At 39.0% G+C, this 16,143-nt stretch overlaps 2 protein-coding genes across 2 annotated transcripts in view; one reads left to right on the top strand and one right to left on the bottom strand.

Moving 5' to 3' along the window:
- LOC133546752 (gastrula zinc finger protein XlCGF57.1-like) overlaps positions 1-16,143 on the top strand; it is a 732,377-nt gene that overhangs the window by 593,182 nt on the left and 123,052 nt on the right. The gene's annotated exons all lie outside the window — the stretch shown is intronic.
- LOC133546756 (gastrula zinc finger protein XlCGF57.1-like) lies at positions 8,633-16,108 on the bottom strand. The gene is made up of 2 exons (XM_061892577.1): positions 15,614-16,108; positions 8,633-10,558 (listed from the first exon to the last, which is right to left on the bottom strand). The coding sequence occupies exons 1-2, from the start codon at positions 15,798-15,800 to the stop codon at positions 9,243-9,245; spliced, it is 1,503 nt and encodes a 500-aa protein (XP_061748561.1). The 5' UTR covers positions 15,801-16,108; the 3' UTR covers positions 8,633-9,242.

The raw sequence follows: 16,143 nt of genomic DNA, 5'->3' as shown, positions 1-16,143 counted from the left end.
CTGTCTATCTGTGTTGGCCCTGCGATGCGGTGGTGACTTGTCCAGGGGGTACACTGCCTTCCGCCCGATTGTAGCTGAGATAGGCACCAGCGCCCCCCGCCACCCCAAAGGGAATAAGCGGCAGAAAATGGATGGATGGATGGGAAGCCTTGTCTTCCTAAACGCTTGTTTGATTGTTATGTGAAATTGAGTGATGGGTTGGACCATGTGTCAAAGGGAGGGATGTGTCGAGCAGTACAGCAATTCTGGTTTACTAAGGGCTTTTACGCTTTCACAGAACATCTCTGTAAAAGTTGTTTGATTTGTGCTCAAAATAATCCAGGTAAACTTAGACCATTACCACAAGCAGCACACCCACCGCCAAGTAGGGCTTTTGAGCATGTCATGATGGATTTCATTGAACTTACACCCAGTGAAGGGAAAAAATATTGTCTAGTGATGTGTAAATGGTCCCTAGTGTGTGAATGTGAGTATGAATGTTGTCTGTGCATCTGTGTCGGCCCTGCGATGAGGTGGCGACTTGTCCAGGGTGTACCCCGCCTTCCGCCCGATTGTAGCTGAGATAGGCGTCAGCGCCCCCCGCGACCCCAAAAGGGAATAAGCGGTAGAAAATGGATGGGTGGATGGATGGTTGATATGTTTTCAAAATGTGTAGAAGCCTTCCCAGCGAAACATGCTTCTTCCGCTGCAGTGGCAAAAGCACTTTTAACTGAAATTGTGGCAAAGTGGGGCATTCCAAAGAAGTTATGGAGTGACAATGGTTCATATTTTGTAAATGAGGTGATACAGCAATTGTCTGATTATTTGCAAATTGATTTGAGAACTCATTGCAGCTACCATCACAATCCGGAGGTGCTGTTGAAAGAGAAAACGGAACAATTCAATTAAAACTTGCCAAATGTTGTGAAGAGACTAAGCTCAGCTGGCCTAAATGTTTGCGGATAGTTGTCATGTACATGCGTATGCGGGTGTGCACGCGTCATAACCTGTCACCTTTTGAGATTCTGTTTGCAGTCCCCCCTAATGTGGGGATAGGACCATTAGGACTGCCAATTGAGACGACCCTCTGTGAACACGGACTGGTAAGATATTGCATATCTTTAACAAAGTGTTTTGCTAATATTCGAAGGCAAGTCTCTTTGGCGCTTCCGGGGCGAGCGGATCATCCTCTACACACCATTGTGCCGGGCGACTTCGTGCTTATCAAGAACTTCAGACGGAAGAGCTGGAAACAATGAGGCTGGCTCGGCCCGTTCCAAGTTCTCCTCGTCACCCACACTGCAGTGAAAGTGGAAGAACGGCCGACGTGGGTCCACGCTTCGCAATGCAAGGCGATTTCGGGCCCTGTAGCGGTGGCCGCAGAGGAGTTAGGAGCTGTAAAATCGCTTTTGGCTCCTACGGCAGGATCCGCGGCTGCAGAGACGAGAGTTACACACACCTCCCTCGCATCACATCTTTAGAGAAACACTACTAGTTTGCAGACACAGGTGAAGGCGCTGAGGGCCAAAATCACCAGGACAAATGTGTAGCGGACTCACATAATGTCTCAAACTGCTATGTCTGTACATATATGCCTATAGCGGCGTCCAATCCACATGTCACACCTAAGCCTGTAATGGAGGGTTATAGATATTTTCCCAGGATGTGTTATACCTTTTTGCAGCAAATCTGAATGATACGGTTAAAGCGCATACGGGGACACCTTTGTCTTCGCTTGAAGATCCGAAGTTAGATTTTTATGATCTGTGGTCCGATAATGATACGAATGTGCTTTTTGGTCCAGTTTATATTAGGCCGGGTATGAAATGTGCGTGTTATGCGGTATCTTGGAGCCTTAGAGAGCCGCCACTGCAGATGGGACAAATTCCACTGATGTATTGTTTAAATGTGACTAGTTCATGCACTACATATCACGGTAACACTAGTTTGAACATTTCACAGGCTGCGCAAGGAGGGGGCTGTTCTCCCTATTTTACAGATCAAACTGGCACGCGGCCTCAGGAGGATGTTCTGTGGCTTTGTGGCTTTAACGTTTATGTTAGATTGCCATAGAATTGGATGGGCCGTTGTGCTATGATAACAGCTGCTGACCACTCTTACATTGTGTCAGCTGTTCCGAGTCATAGGGGTAAGCGTGAGTATGCACCCCATGATGCGGTTTGGGGTACAAATGTGCCTGCAGATCTTGAACTTTGGACACCAGGAGAAAAGGTGGCATTGTCATTGTTTCCACAGCTGGGCGTGGGGAAACTCATGCTTAGAATGGAGACGCTGAATCATCGGTTTTCAGGTTTTGTAAATTGGACAGTAACTATTACGGAGGCGAGCAGAGTGGAAATGAAGGCGTTACGGGCAGTGACTTTGCAAAATCGTATAGTATTAGACCATTTGGTAGCGAACGTCGGAGGAGTTTGTGCTATGCTGAATTCATGGTGCTGTACGTACATCCCAGACAATACTGGAGATGATTCCGTCATTTCGCAGGGTATTCAGAATTTGACTTCTCTGCGAGACGCAATAGGAGAAGATTTTGTGGTGGATCCGTCCTGAGTAGCAAACTGGCGTTCGTGGATAATGCAACTTGGGACGATTATGCTAGTGGTCTTAGCTCTATTGTTTGTCTTGTCAGTTAGTGTGATTCCGCTGATAAGATCACTAATCACGCGTATGATTTCGTCTACGTTCGTTCAGTACACAGCCTTGGGACAAGGTGAGGTAGATTTCAAGGATGGAAATGAAGATCCGTTCTTTGAGATGTTACTTGATTATAATGCTGATTAGGTTGAGTATTTGTGTGGCGTTTTGTAATTTTATTTTTAATCATGTTATTACTTTCTAAGGGTTATTTGGTGTGTGTTTTTTTCGCTAGTTAGTAATGTTGTTGTTTGTAGTTTATTATAGGTAATAAAAGGGAGGATTGTGATAGCAAAATTACTTGTACTTGTTTTAATTGATGATGTTCTTTAAACGGGTCGCCAAAAGTTGTTTATTAGGCTTAGGAATGTGACGTTCTGCAGGAGACCTCTGATCTGATCAAGCTCTGTCTTCTGTGTCATCCTTCTGGACAAACCACACCCTCTCCCCTTCACAGGACCTTGGGCATTCTTTTACTGGGATACTGTATGTTAATGAGCATGGAGAGTGGGACTTCTGAGAATATAATATTGTCATGACATATTCTAAAAGAGTTAGAACAAACTGGAACGAACGGATGCGTCGTTCTGGTTTGGTCTCGCTTTGCAAAGCTTGTTATTATTTGTTTGTTACTCTAATAAATCATTTTAAAGCTATTTGTCACTAAAGGATCGTCTTTAGGAAATTTCCACGACAGCAGAGGCAGCAGAAGTCCACAGGAGGGCGCACGTTCCCTCTTAATAAGTCTGGTCTCTCTCTCTCTCTCTCTCTCTCTCTCTCTCTCTCTCTCTCTCTCTCTCTCTCTCTCTTGTCTCTCTCTTTCTCTCTCTTGCTCTCTCTCTCTCTCCCTCTCTCTCTCTCTCTCTCTCTAAATATATATTTCTATATATATATATATATATATATTTGTATATATATATATATATATATATATATATATATATATATATATATATATATATATATATATAATTTATACACTAAACATGTATTTAATATTTATACACTAAACATGTAAAGGAGGAATTGGAAGTCTGGGAGACTAAATAAGGCTCTCTCTCTCTCTCTCTCTCTCTCTCTCTATTTATATTAATATATATATAAATATATATTGAATTTATACGCTAAACATGTATTTAATATTTATACACTAAACAAGTTTTTAATATTCATATATTAAACAGTTGTTTAATTAATACTTATACACTAAACATGTAAAGGAGGAATTGGAAGTCTGGGACACTAAATAAGGCACACTTGGAAGTAATGAAGTTCTTTGTTAAGCGCTTTGAGTCACTAGAGAAAAGCGCTATATAAATATAATTCACTTCACTTCACTTCACTTTGTGTGTGCAGTTGCAGCAGAAGTCCACAGGAGGGCACACGTTCCCTCTTAATAAGTCTGGTCTCTCTTTCTCTCTCTCTCTCTCTCTCTCTCTCTCTCTCTCTCTCTCTCTCTCTATATATATATATATGTAGGTGTGGGAAAAAAAACCACAAGACTACTTCATCTCTACAGATCTGTTTCATGAGGGGTTCCCTCAATCATCAGGAGATTTTAATGGAAGCATTCACATACAATGGTTTATATAGAGCACAGAGTGGGTGGGTACAGGCAGGCGTAGGGTGTGGTGATTGGCTCATGTGTTACCTAGGAGGTGTTTCCTTCTGTGGCGGCATGTTGAAATGATTTCACTGCGCTTGTTGAGGGATGATAAATCTGGATGATATATAATAAACAGTTTCTCTTTTAAGCATAGGTTGCATCTTTTATTACCACTGTTGTAAGGTGTGCTGGATGCAAGAATTTGCCATGTTATTGAATATTCAACATTATTGTCTTTGAGGTTCCAAATGTGTTTGCTGAGTTCTGTAGAATTCTGCAAAGTCTGGTTTCTAAAGGAGGCGTTGTGATTATTCCATCTTGTTTTGAACGCTCCTTCGGTTAATCCTACGCTGTCATGGTGCACGTATTGGAGTGTTGTGTTGGGTTTCGTGAATGGTTGGTAGCTGTTATTTCTCAGGTTGAAAGTGACGTCGAGGAAGTTGACGGTTATGATGAAAGCGGATACAACTTCACCCTCACCTATGAACCCACTCCAGGAAACCAACCAAAAAAGAGCAGAAAACGAAACAACATCATCTGGTACAATCCGCCATTCAGCAAAGACGTCTCAACCAACATCGGCCGCAAGTTCCTCACTCTGATCGACAAACACTTCCCCAAAGGCAACACCCTAAGAAAAATATTCAACAAGAACAACATTAAATTGAGCTACAGCTGTATGAATTACATGCAACAAATCATTTCAAACCACAACAAAGCAATTGCAAAAGGACTGCCTACCCCCAGACTAAACGACTCTGAAACCAATAATGAATGTAACTGTCGCAAGAAACCTGATTGCCCTCTCAACGGAAGGTGCTTACAGACATCAGTCGTTTACCAAGCAAAGGTAATACGCAAGGACATTAACACATCCGACACGTACGTAGGATTAACCGAAGGAGCGTTCAAAACAAGATGGAATAATCACAACGCCTCCTTTAGAAACCAGACTTTGCAGAATTCTACAGAACTCAGCAAACACATTTGGAACCTCAAAGACAATAATGTTGAATATTCAATAACATGGCAAATTCTTGCATCCAGCACACCTTACAACAGTGGTAATAAAAGATGCAACCTATGCTTAAAAGAGAAACTGTTTATTATATATCATCCAGATTTATCATCCCTCAACAAGCGCAGTGAAATCATTTCAACATGCCGCCACAGAAGGAAACACCTCCTAGGTAACACATGAGCCAATCACCACACCCTACGCCTGCTTGTACCCACCCACTCTGTGCTCTATATAAACCATTGTATGTGAATGCTTCCATTAAAATCTCCTGATGATTGAGGAACCCCTCATGAAACAGATCTGTAGAGATGAAGTAGTCTTGTGATTTTTTTTCCCACACCTACATATTGCGCTCTACCACGGTATCGAGCACTATTCTCTGGATAATCCAATCAAGACATATATATATATATATATGTATATCTCACTCTCTCTCTCTCTCTCTTTCTCTCTCCGTCTCTCTCTCTCTCGCTCGCTCTCTCTCTCTCTCTCTCTCTCTCTCTCTCTCTCTCTCTGTATATATATATATATACATATATATATATAAATATGTATATATGTAATTTATACGCTAAACATGTATTTAATATTTATACACTAAACAAGTTTTTAATATACATATATTAAACATTTGTTTAATTAATACTTATACACTAAACATGTAAAGGAGGAATTGGAAGTCTGGGACACTAAATAAGGCACACTTGGAAGTAATGAATTTATTTGTGTGTGCAGTTGCAGCAGAAGTCCACAGGAGGGCGCACGATCCCTCTTAATAAGTCTGGTCTCTCTTTCTCTCTCTCTCTCTCTCTCTCTCTCTCTCTATATATATATATATATATGTATATCTCACTCTCTCTCTCTCTCTTTCTCTCTCCGTCTCTCTCTCTCTCGCTCGCTCTCTCTCTCTCTCTCTCTCTCTCTCTCTCTGTATATATGTATATACATATATAAATATAAATATATATATATATGTAATTTATACGCTAAACATGTATTTAATATTTATACACTAAACAAGTTTTTAATATTCATATATTAAACAGTTGTTTAATTAATACTTATACACTAAACATGTAAAGGAGGAATTGGAAGTCTGGGACACTAAATAAGGCACACTTGGAAGTAATGAAGTTCTTTGTGTGTGCAGTTGCAGCAGAAGTCCACAGGAGGGCGCACGTTCCCTCTTCATAAGTTTGGTTTTCTCTCTTTCTCTCTCTCTCTCTCTCTCTCTCTCTCTCTCTCTCTCGCTCTCTCCCCCTCTCTCTCTAGCGTGCTCTCCCCCCAGTCCTTGTCTAGTTTTATCAGCCAGCCCTATTGGCCATTTTCCTACTTTTTTAACATCAGTCATGTGTCTATCATTATATATATTGTATTGTTTTACAGCCCAGCCCTATGTATTTTTTTCAAATGACTATTTTTTTAATTGGTTTCGATTTGATGTCTTTTGCAATATATATTGACATTGTTTGATCGCCCAGCCCTATCGGCTTTTTTCCATTTTTTTGTATTTTTTCTATCTATGGGTCATGCTATTAAATTGATATATCGGTGTCAGCCAGCGATCCTTGGTCCGCTTCCGATGGTGCGGAGGCTTGGAGGCGTGTGTGGACTAATGGAGGGGGTGTTTCCACCAGGCGTGTATGGAGGCCTATTTCATTCAGGGGAGGAGCCAGAAATGATGACGTAAGAAGCCCCGTGACCGCTTCGGGAAGCAGTACAGATTTGCCGGGAAATTCGACAACTTATAAACCGCCCAAGCTCCATCGAAAATGTTGTCTTTTGAGTCTTGTGGTCAGTTGGGAATATGGAGAGAGAATAAAAACAGTTGTTTAAATGCCACTAGAATCAGGGGGGGTCCTTTTTTTTTCTTTTTTTCTTCTTTGTCATGAAAAAGGGAGGTTTTTGTGGTTAGTGCACTAATTGTAAGTGTATATTGTGTTTTTTTTGTTGATTTAAGAATTTTTTTTTTTATAAAAAATTCTTCTGCGGCCCGGTACCAATCGGTGGTTGGGGACCACTGCTGTACATCATTGTCCAAGTGACATTATATTGTCATCTTCTTCTTTATGCCATTTCCTCAAGGTGACAGAAAAACATGATACAACCTGCCTATCATGTGATTCTACCATCCATCCATCCATTATCTACCGCTTATTCCCTTTCGGGGTCGCGGGGGGCGCTGGCGCCTATCTCAGCTACAATCGGGCGGAAGGCAGGGTACACCCTGGACAAGTCGCCACCTCATCGCAGAGCCAACACAGACAGACAGACAACATTCACACTCACATTCACACACTAGGGACCATTTAGTGTTGCCAATCAACCTATCCCCAGGTGCATGTCTTTGGAAGTGGGAGGAAGCCGGAGTACCCGGAGGGAACCCACGCAGTCACGGGGAGAACATGCAAACTCCACACAGAAAGATCCCGAGCCTGGATTTGAACCCAGGACTGCAGGAACTTCGTATTGTGAGGCAGACGCACTAACCCCTCTGCCACCGTGAAGCCCCATGTGATTCTACCATGTTGGCAAAATACAAACACACAATATATTGACATATATAACACATAAAACATGGAATTAGAAGTGAACAGTACCCATCCCTACCAGCAAGTGTTGTTGTACTGGAAACTAATTTACAAACACAACTTCATCACACACAATACTCCACTATGGAATTGTTCTTATATTAAAATGAGAAACAAATCCATCTTTGTACAGCAATGGTTTGAAAAAGGCATTTGGTCACAGATGCACTTATTGAATGATAAAAGTATTTTGTTATTTGTAGATTTCATTAAGTACAACCTACAAACAGACAAAATATTTTAAACAATTATAAAGGCATTTGTTCAAAATATTGTGATTCCAGTAAATATATATATATATATATATATATTTTTTTTTAATTCTTTACCATTTCTTCTTTATTGTATTTTCTCCGGAACAAAAAAATAAAACTCATAATTTGAAAGTTTCCATTCTTCCAAACGCCAAGGAGTTAATTTAAGGAAAAAATTTAAAATAATTTTTAAGATGTTCTTTTGCAATTGAAGACAACACTTGTTCGTTCTGTGATAGGGAAACAAATTAAACTTTTTTTTTTCATGAATGTATGCAAGATAAAGCTCTGTGAGATGATGTACAATATTGGCTTTTGCCTGACATTCCAAACTTTGATTGATATTGTTTTGGGGATTTTAAAAAAGAAAGAAAGAAAAAAAAAGGTAAAGTATGTTTAAAACACAATAGTGGGGATTTTTTTTTTAACCCACAAATGTATGTTAGTAAAAACAAAACATCCTTCCACAAACAACTCAGCCATTTTCTCTCACTTTTTATTGCATAAACGTACAAGTATATACATATTAAGTTAAAGTATAAAAAAATCACAACACAATCATCATATTACAAAAGAGAGTAGTAAAGATGATTAATAAAATGGATTACAGAGACCCAACAAATGATTCATAAAGTCACACATTTTAAAATTGTATAAAAGACAACTGTTCAAATGATGTATAAAGTAAATAATAATATGCTTCCTGAAGTGGTCCAGAAGATGTTTCAGATGTGAACCAGTACATATGTATATCATATAAAGGTGATAATCTATGGGATTATCAACAATTACAAGTACAAATAAGTAATACTTTTATATTTCCAACTATCTAATCTATAAATGTAGAAGCATATTAAAAAGATTGTTAGACAAACAACAATGTCACACATGTTATATGTGCTGATGTTGTTAGAAAGTCAAAATGAAAGTCTGGACAGTTTATTTCAAATCCTGCAGTTTCATTTGCTGCTGCTGTTCTCACCAGCACACTTGTGTTTCTTACACTGCTACTTAGAAGACAATCTTTCACCACACACACCACAACTCAACACTTTCTCTCCTGGGTGTCTTCTCATGTGTGCTTCAAGCTTTGAACGTTCACCAAAGCTTCTGTTGCAGATTCAACAGGAATGTGATTATTCACCAGTGTGTGTTCTCATGTGTACTTTCACATATGTACATGTTGTAAAACCTTTACCACAGATTGAACAAGAAAAAGGTTTTTCACCAGTGTGTGTTCTCATGTGTCCTTTCACATCTGTACTTCTTGTAAAACCTTTACCACAGGACGAACAGGAAAAAGGTTTTTCTCCAGTGTGTGTTCTCTTGTGTCTTTTCAAATTATTACTTTGTGCAAAACCTTTACCACAGGTTGAACATGAAAAGGTTTTTTCACCAGTGTGTGTTCTCATGTGTCTTTTCACATCCTGACTTTGTGTAAAACCTTTACCACAGATTGAACAAGAAAAAGGTTTTTCACCAGTGTGTGTTCTCATGTGTCCTTTCACATCTGTACTGCTTGTACAACCTTTACCACAGGTCGAACAGGAAAAAGGTTTTTCTCCAGTGTGTGTTCTCTTGTGTCTTTTCAAATTATTAATTTGTGTAAAATCTTTACCACAGATTGAACAGGAAAAAGGTTTTTCACCGGTGTGTGTTCTCATGTGTACTTTCAAATGTTTACTGAGAACAAAACCTTTACCACATTCTGAGCAAGAAAAAGGTTTTTCTCCAGTGTGTGTTCTCATGTGTTCTTTCACATTTTGACGTTGTGTAAAACCTTTACTACAGAGTGAACAAGAAAAAGGTTTTTCTCCAGTGTGTGATCTTATGTGTAATTTCAGAGAACTATGGTATTTAAAGGTTTTGTGACAGTGAGAACAAGTGAAGTGAGTGTTGTCAGTGTGACATGTCTTATCATCTTTAGAGTCTTCATCATCAGTGTCAGGAGAGTGTGACGTTGTGTCCTCACTATCTGATAGTGGAGCTAAGAGCTTGTCTGCTTGTGATCCTCCACAGTGGTCTCCATCAGCTTCTGTTGTCATGTGTTGTGTTGAGCTGCTGCTTGGAGGCTCCCCCCCTCCCCTCTCCTCACTTTCACCTTTCACCTCATCATCTTCACTCTTCACAGGGACACCAGTCACTGGGAACTCCTCCAACCATTTAGGCTGACTGATGCCCTCTTCCTCCTCTTCCTCTCTAATGTGCGGCGCCTCTTGGTCCTCCTCTTCCTCTTTAATGTGAGGGTTCAGTGGGTTCTCTTGCTCCTTAAAGTGAGGGGTCAGTGGATCATCCTCTTCCTTTTTGATGTGTAAGTTCAGTGGGTCCTCCGCTTGCCCTTTAATGTGAAGGGTCAGTTTAACATTATGGGTCCGTGGCGTCTCAACTTCCTCTTTAATGTGGGGGGACTGTGGTTCCTCTTCCTGCTCACGAAAAAGATGTTCTTCGACATCTACGGGACGGGAGAAAACAAACATTCTTTAGAAAAGTCCAGCTTTGCTCAGTCACATGAGACATTGTCCTGCACCAACATATGATCTCACAATCTCATCAGTTTCCCCTCACAGCAGTCAGGGTACTTCCAGCTGACACATGAAGAAGACCTTCAGGGGAATGCCTTTTCAGGCCAACATCCAATCCATCTTATTCATATAAAAACATCTTAAAAGTCATTCCTGCAATCCTTAATGGTAGACGCCATACGTAAAAGTTTGCTGTTCTCTCTCTAAATAAGTCATACACACACAGGAAATAATGTACCACATGCCAGCCTCCACGCAGTAGTACTAGTGATGAGCTCCCCCTGCTGGTGGACAATAATTACTGTCATTTTCACATTCATCTTTAGAGACATGTCTGCTCTAAAAATAGCATGAGCATAGTCAACATCCATCCATCCATTTTCTACTGTACTGTTCGAGGTCAAGCATGTTGGCCAAAAAAGATGACATCTGTTTTGCTTTCATTTAGATAATGTCACCACAGTTAAACTGGGAAGAAGTAATCAGATTACTGACTACTCCTTCAAAAGATAACTTGTTTACCTTATTAATAATAGTAATATTGAATTAATTTAAAGTGTTTCTAGACACTCAAATTGTGTTACAGTGAGAACTGAGAAGCTACATTTAATTATTATAATAATATTAAGTAGATGAAGAAATTCCTGAAAGAATTGTGTTTGAATGCTCCAATGCTGAAGCTGAACTGAAAAGTTGACAGAATGTAGTATGAATGTAAGAATAGTTTGAATGTTGAAGAGTTTGAATCTCGGCAAAACTGGGATTTTTTTAAGTTCTCAAACCAACATGCTTTTTTTGTCCTGACTCAGAGGAATGTTTTGACAGTGGAACGGTTGAAATGGGTTGAACAATGTGAAAGGAGTCATTGCACTAAAGAAGGTTGGAAATAAGGTTAGAAAAAAATGGGAATTCCTGGAAATTTGTCGAATGTGGAAAACTAGTTGTTTGTATTTCCAGGATGAATTGAATGTGTTGAAGGTAGAATGGTTTGAAACATGTGGGAATTGTGGAAATTTGAAAAATGGATAGTTATTTTTAAATGGGGAAAAATGTCCCTAAAAACTGGGAATTCCAGACAATTTCTTTTAATAAGTGTTGAAAGGGAGCACACAATTCCTGAACACACTGAATATTTTGAAGTTGGAACGGTTTGAATCAGATGAAAAATGTGGGAGTTGTGGAACTTTCATTTTATTCATTTCAATGGGAATTTCATATACATTTTGGAGAATTTCGGGGAAAGCAGGAATTTTTTCAAAAATGCTAAAAAATGTGAATGTTCTGAATGAGTTGAAATGGTTGGTGTTAGAATTTTTCAGATCGGTTGAGAAATGTTGAAGTCGTAACATTTTTGATTGAGAAATGGTTTTATGGAATTCCTTGAATTTCGGGAAAACCGGGATTTTTCCAATTTAAAAAACACATTTGTTTTCTGTCCTGATTATGAGAAATGATTTGGCGGTGGAACGGTTGAAGTGGGTTGAAAAAATTTATATTTTCAATTTCCAGAATTAGTGGAATATGTTGCAGGTGGAATTGTTTGAATTGGTTGAAAAATGTGGAAATGGTGGCACTTTGAAAAATGGCTAATTCATTTTGAATGGGGAAAAATGTCACGCAAAACGTGGAATTCTGGCAATTTTTGGAATTTGTCAAGGAAACCCTGTGATTACCGAATAGGCTGAACAGTTTGAAGTTGGAACGGTGTGAATCGGATGAAAAATGTTTAGTTGGGGAACTTTGAAAAATGTACCATTATTTTCAATGACAATTTCATGAAAATTTTGGAAATTTGGGAAAAGCAGAATTCTTTTAGAAAATGCTAAAATATGTGAATGTTCTGAATGAGTTGGAATTTTTCAAATCGGTCAGTAGTAACTTTTTTTTGTTGAGAAATAGTATGATAGAATTCCTGGAATTTTGGGAAAACCAGGAATTTTTCCAGAGAAAAAAACAACTTTGTTTTTTGTCCTCTTTAAGAGGAATGATTTGCTGGTGGAACGGTTGAAGTGGGTTGAAAAATGTGGTCGACACAAAAAAGGGTGAAGAAAGGGATTGAAAAAAATGGGAATTTTGGGTATTCTTCAAAATTTTTTGAACTTGGAAAAATGATAGTTTGAATGTCCAGGTTTAGTGAAACATGTTGAAGATGGAATGATTTGAATCACTTGAAAAAAGTGGAAATGGTGGAAGTTTGAAAAACAGCCAAATTATTTTGAATGGGAAAAATTACTAAGCACTTACTTATTCATGTTTCAAGCTATGTTTAGCCTTGTTCTACAGTCCTTCAGTGATAATAATACCTGTAGGAAATGTAATGTATTTGCTGCAATGGAGGATGGTTGAAAGTGTGATGTAAGAAGACACAGTTTGCTGTCGTGACAACTAATTCCTCTGCTCGGCCAACTGAACATCAAAAATACAAATCAGCGGTTAAAAATCTGGGCGTTTGGGGTCTTTGTGAGTGGAAAAAATGTAATTTCACAATTTTGCGATACAAGAAGACCTGGCAATAATGTCCCATACTAAATCAGAGTTTGAAGATTTGATGGGCATGAAGGCCTAGTAGTACAAAGTTTAGTTTCTACACAGTTTGGTGAATATATGTATGTAAGTAAAAATGCCTGCGATGAGGTGGCGACTTGTCCAGGATGTACACCACCTCTGTTGTGATCCGATTCCTGGATCACATCTTTTGTCTATATTTGAGTCTTTTGTGTTTCTTGTTTATGGTTTGATTCTTCCGATTCTTAGTTCGTGCACTTCCTAGTTTGTATTGGTCACCATAGCGACTTCATTTGTTCCAACTGCACTGGCGCCCGGCGCACACCTGTCTTTGATGACCATTTCTGTATTTATACCTGCCTTTGTTGGGTCTGAGTTCTTCACTTGCTTTATGCAACACTCACGTTTGGTTAAGTTTGTCCTGTTCTGGCTTGCTACGTTCCTCCTTAGCTTCTGTGCGCTCGACACACGCTTCTGTGGACTTTTTACTCAGTGCTAGCGTTTAGCCTAGCTCCCGGTGAGTTGCACGCGCTTTCTTTTGCCTTTGTATCAGTGTTCTTTTATTAATTTATATATTAAATCCAGCTCCTACCTGCTAACTTGCTTGTCTGGTCCCGTGCATCTTGAGTTGACATCCCCACGCATCACAATGTGTTCCGAACGTGACAACCTCCTGCCTGATTGCAGCTGAGATAGGCTCCAGCGACCCCCGGATGGAAAATAGATGGATGGATGGAAGAACAATTCATCTGTTGACTGTTGTCTTATGTCACTTTTGTAATAACCTTCCTCGTCCTCTACACGTCACAACGACTATTACTGTGAAACATGCAACCGTCCCGTCCTTGAGGCGCCCATTTGAAATAGCGACTAAACTACGAAGTTAAAGTTGGAAAATCCATAATCCACAACACATCTCATCTGCTTGTGTTGTTGTGAATGACATCATCCATGTAGGATTAATGTACAAACAGCACAGCAGTCGCAACTTGAGTCTCTCCCTCCTTTTTTTTTTTTAACCAGCCTCAAATGGCCTCCACACTTCGAGCTGAGAACAGCAGCACACTTCCCCCTTCACAATAATAGGTCTGACTGCGCTAACAAAGGTTTCAAAAAAGCACCTCACACAAGCATGATGAACTTATCCATGCATTGACCCAAAGTACGGGTCAAATTTGTCCAACGATGTATTTCACCAATAAATGTGAGAGATTCTGCATTTAATTAATAAACATTGTATACATTTTTATTTGACAAAAAAGCACAAACTTAAATGGTAGTAAAAAATTAAGTGTAAAAGGTAAAAAATGGAACTAAAAACAATTAAAACATAAAACAAAATTTTACTGTCTTTTTTTATTGCCATTTTTACTTAAATTTATGTGAACTATTTTTTTTTACTTGTGGTTGATTTGTTACTAACTCATATCCGTTTTTTAAACTATATTTAAAGTTGAGTTTTGGTAATGAAAACAAATACTGGTGTTTTCAAATGAATGAATAATTGTGTAATTGTGATTACAATATCAATCAAAATAATGCCGATTATTATTTTTCCCACAATGGTCCAGCCCTAACTGTACCCTTTTTAAACAAAGGGTGCACAATACAATCTATTCTCCATATTTCATTAACTCAAATTTATCTTTCATGCATCTCAAGAATATAAATATCATTCCATGATGTGTCTTTTTCCATCCATCATCCATTTTCTACCTCTTGTCCCTTTTGGGATCACGGGGGGCGGAAGGTGGGCTACACCCTGGAAAATTCCATAAAAACTTTAAACAATGTTTTAAATGTTATCCTAATTAAAAAATATACCCTCCAGTTTGTGGCTATTATAATGAATATTTCTAGAGGATATGCATTTTTACAGCATGTTTTAAAGGGATAGCATTTAAGAAAAAGACTTCTGGGTATATTATATTGATCAACTCATTCTTATTTAGGGGGCTTAGTGAGCGGAATAGAGGTGATCCCATTGACTTCATTGTTAGAATTAGGATAGTTAAGATTTTGCTAACGTTTGTTTCCAACTTAGAATGCATACAAAATAAAAACATATTATTGTCTTACATAAGGATTGTGAAAGACAGGCAAAATAAATAAAAAAAATCAGATCCCCATTGATAATTTTTCTACATCCTGTGAACGGGCTGATGCTGTGGTGAACGTGAGAAAATAAATACATGTCAGGAAAATGCAAATTTCAGCAAAAATGGCTGGAAAAAGTTTTAAAACCTGGTTAAAGATTGTTGGCGGTAAACCCAGAGAGGCATGTGCATGTTGTAAAACGATGTTAGAATTAGCTTTATTATTTGAGTTAAGGGGGCCCCGTCATGGGGGCCGCCCCCGGCCCAGCTCTGACTTGTTCCACCACTGTTCATTCTGATTATATTATAAAATGTAAATGTCATTTTCTTGTAATTATTCAAATATAGTGTTAGTAAAGATGTGAGAGTAATAAGTAAACAAACCTGTTCTGTGTAACACAACTTGATGTTTCTTGAAAACAGCGTCCAGTAGTTGATTGTAATCCTCTTTTGTTCTAGAAAGTTCCGCCTCGTGTTCTGCTATCGTTCTTTCTAACACTACAAATATTTCTTCAACGGCAGCAGTTAGTCGCTGATCCACCAACGCTCTCAACATTTGTAATGTAGACATTTTCACACAATCACAACACTTTACTCTCACACTTGATCTCTACTTAGCGATGTGTTGATAACTTCTGTGTCTTCTGTTAGCAGCTAACAAGCTAAGCTAACTAGCCAGCTAAGCTAACTAACAAGCAAAGATAGCACGAGAAGCGGCACAGTGCTTCTAGCGCATCGAGACCACTTTATCCTTAAATAAAGAATCAAAGATGTATTTTATACGACGTAAATATTTCAAACTGGAGAACAAATAATAAGACTGACTTATTAGCGTCTTTCTCCTTCGATGTGCTCTTTCTGATGTCTTCCGTTTACCCCGGAAGCTGTGAATGACGTCACAGCCGAGCGGACGA

Source organism: Nerophis ophidion, unplaced genomic scaffold (assembly GCF_033978795.1).
Source record: "Nerophis ophidion isolate RoL-2023_Sa unplaced genomic scaffold, RoL_Noph_v1.0 HiC_scaffold_42, whole genome shotgun sequence".
Classification (NCBI taxonomy): domain Eukaryota; kingdom Metazoa; phylum Chordata; class Actinopteri; order Syngnathiformes; family Syngnathidae; genus Nerophis; species Nerophis ophidion.
Note: the sequence above shows the minus strand (reverse complement) of the source record. Positions and strands in the feature narration are given on the sequence as shown.

Bases quoted from the DNA above. Each gene is read 5' to 3' on its own strand.
- LOC133546756 (XM_061892577.1), bottom strand. From the start codon at position 15,800: ATGTCTACATTACAAATGTTGAGAGCGTTGGTGGATCAGCGACTAACT. The intron at 10,559-15,613 runs GTTTGTTTACTT...CCCGTCCCGTAG, and splicing joins AGTTGTGTTACACAGAACAG to ATGTCGAAGAACATCTTTTT.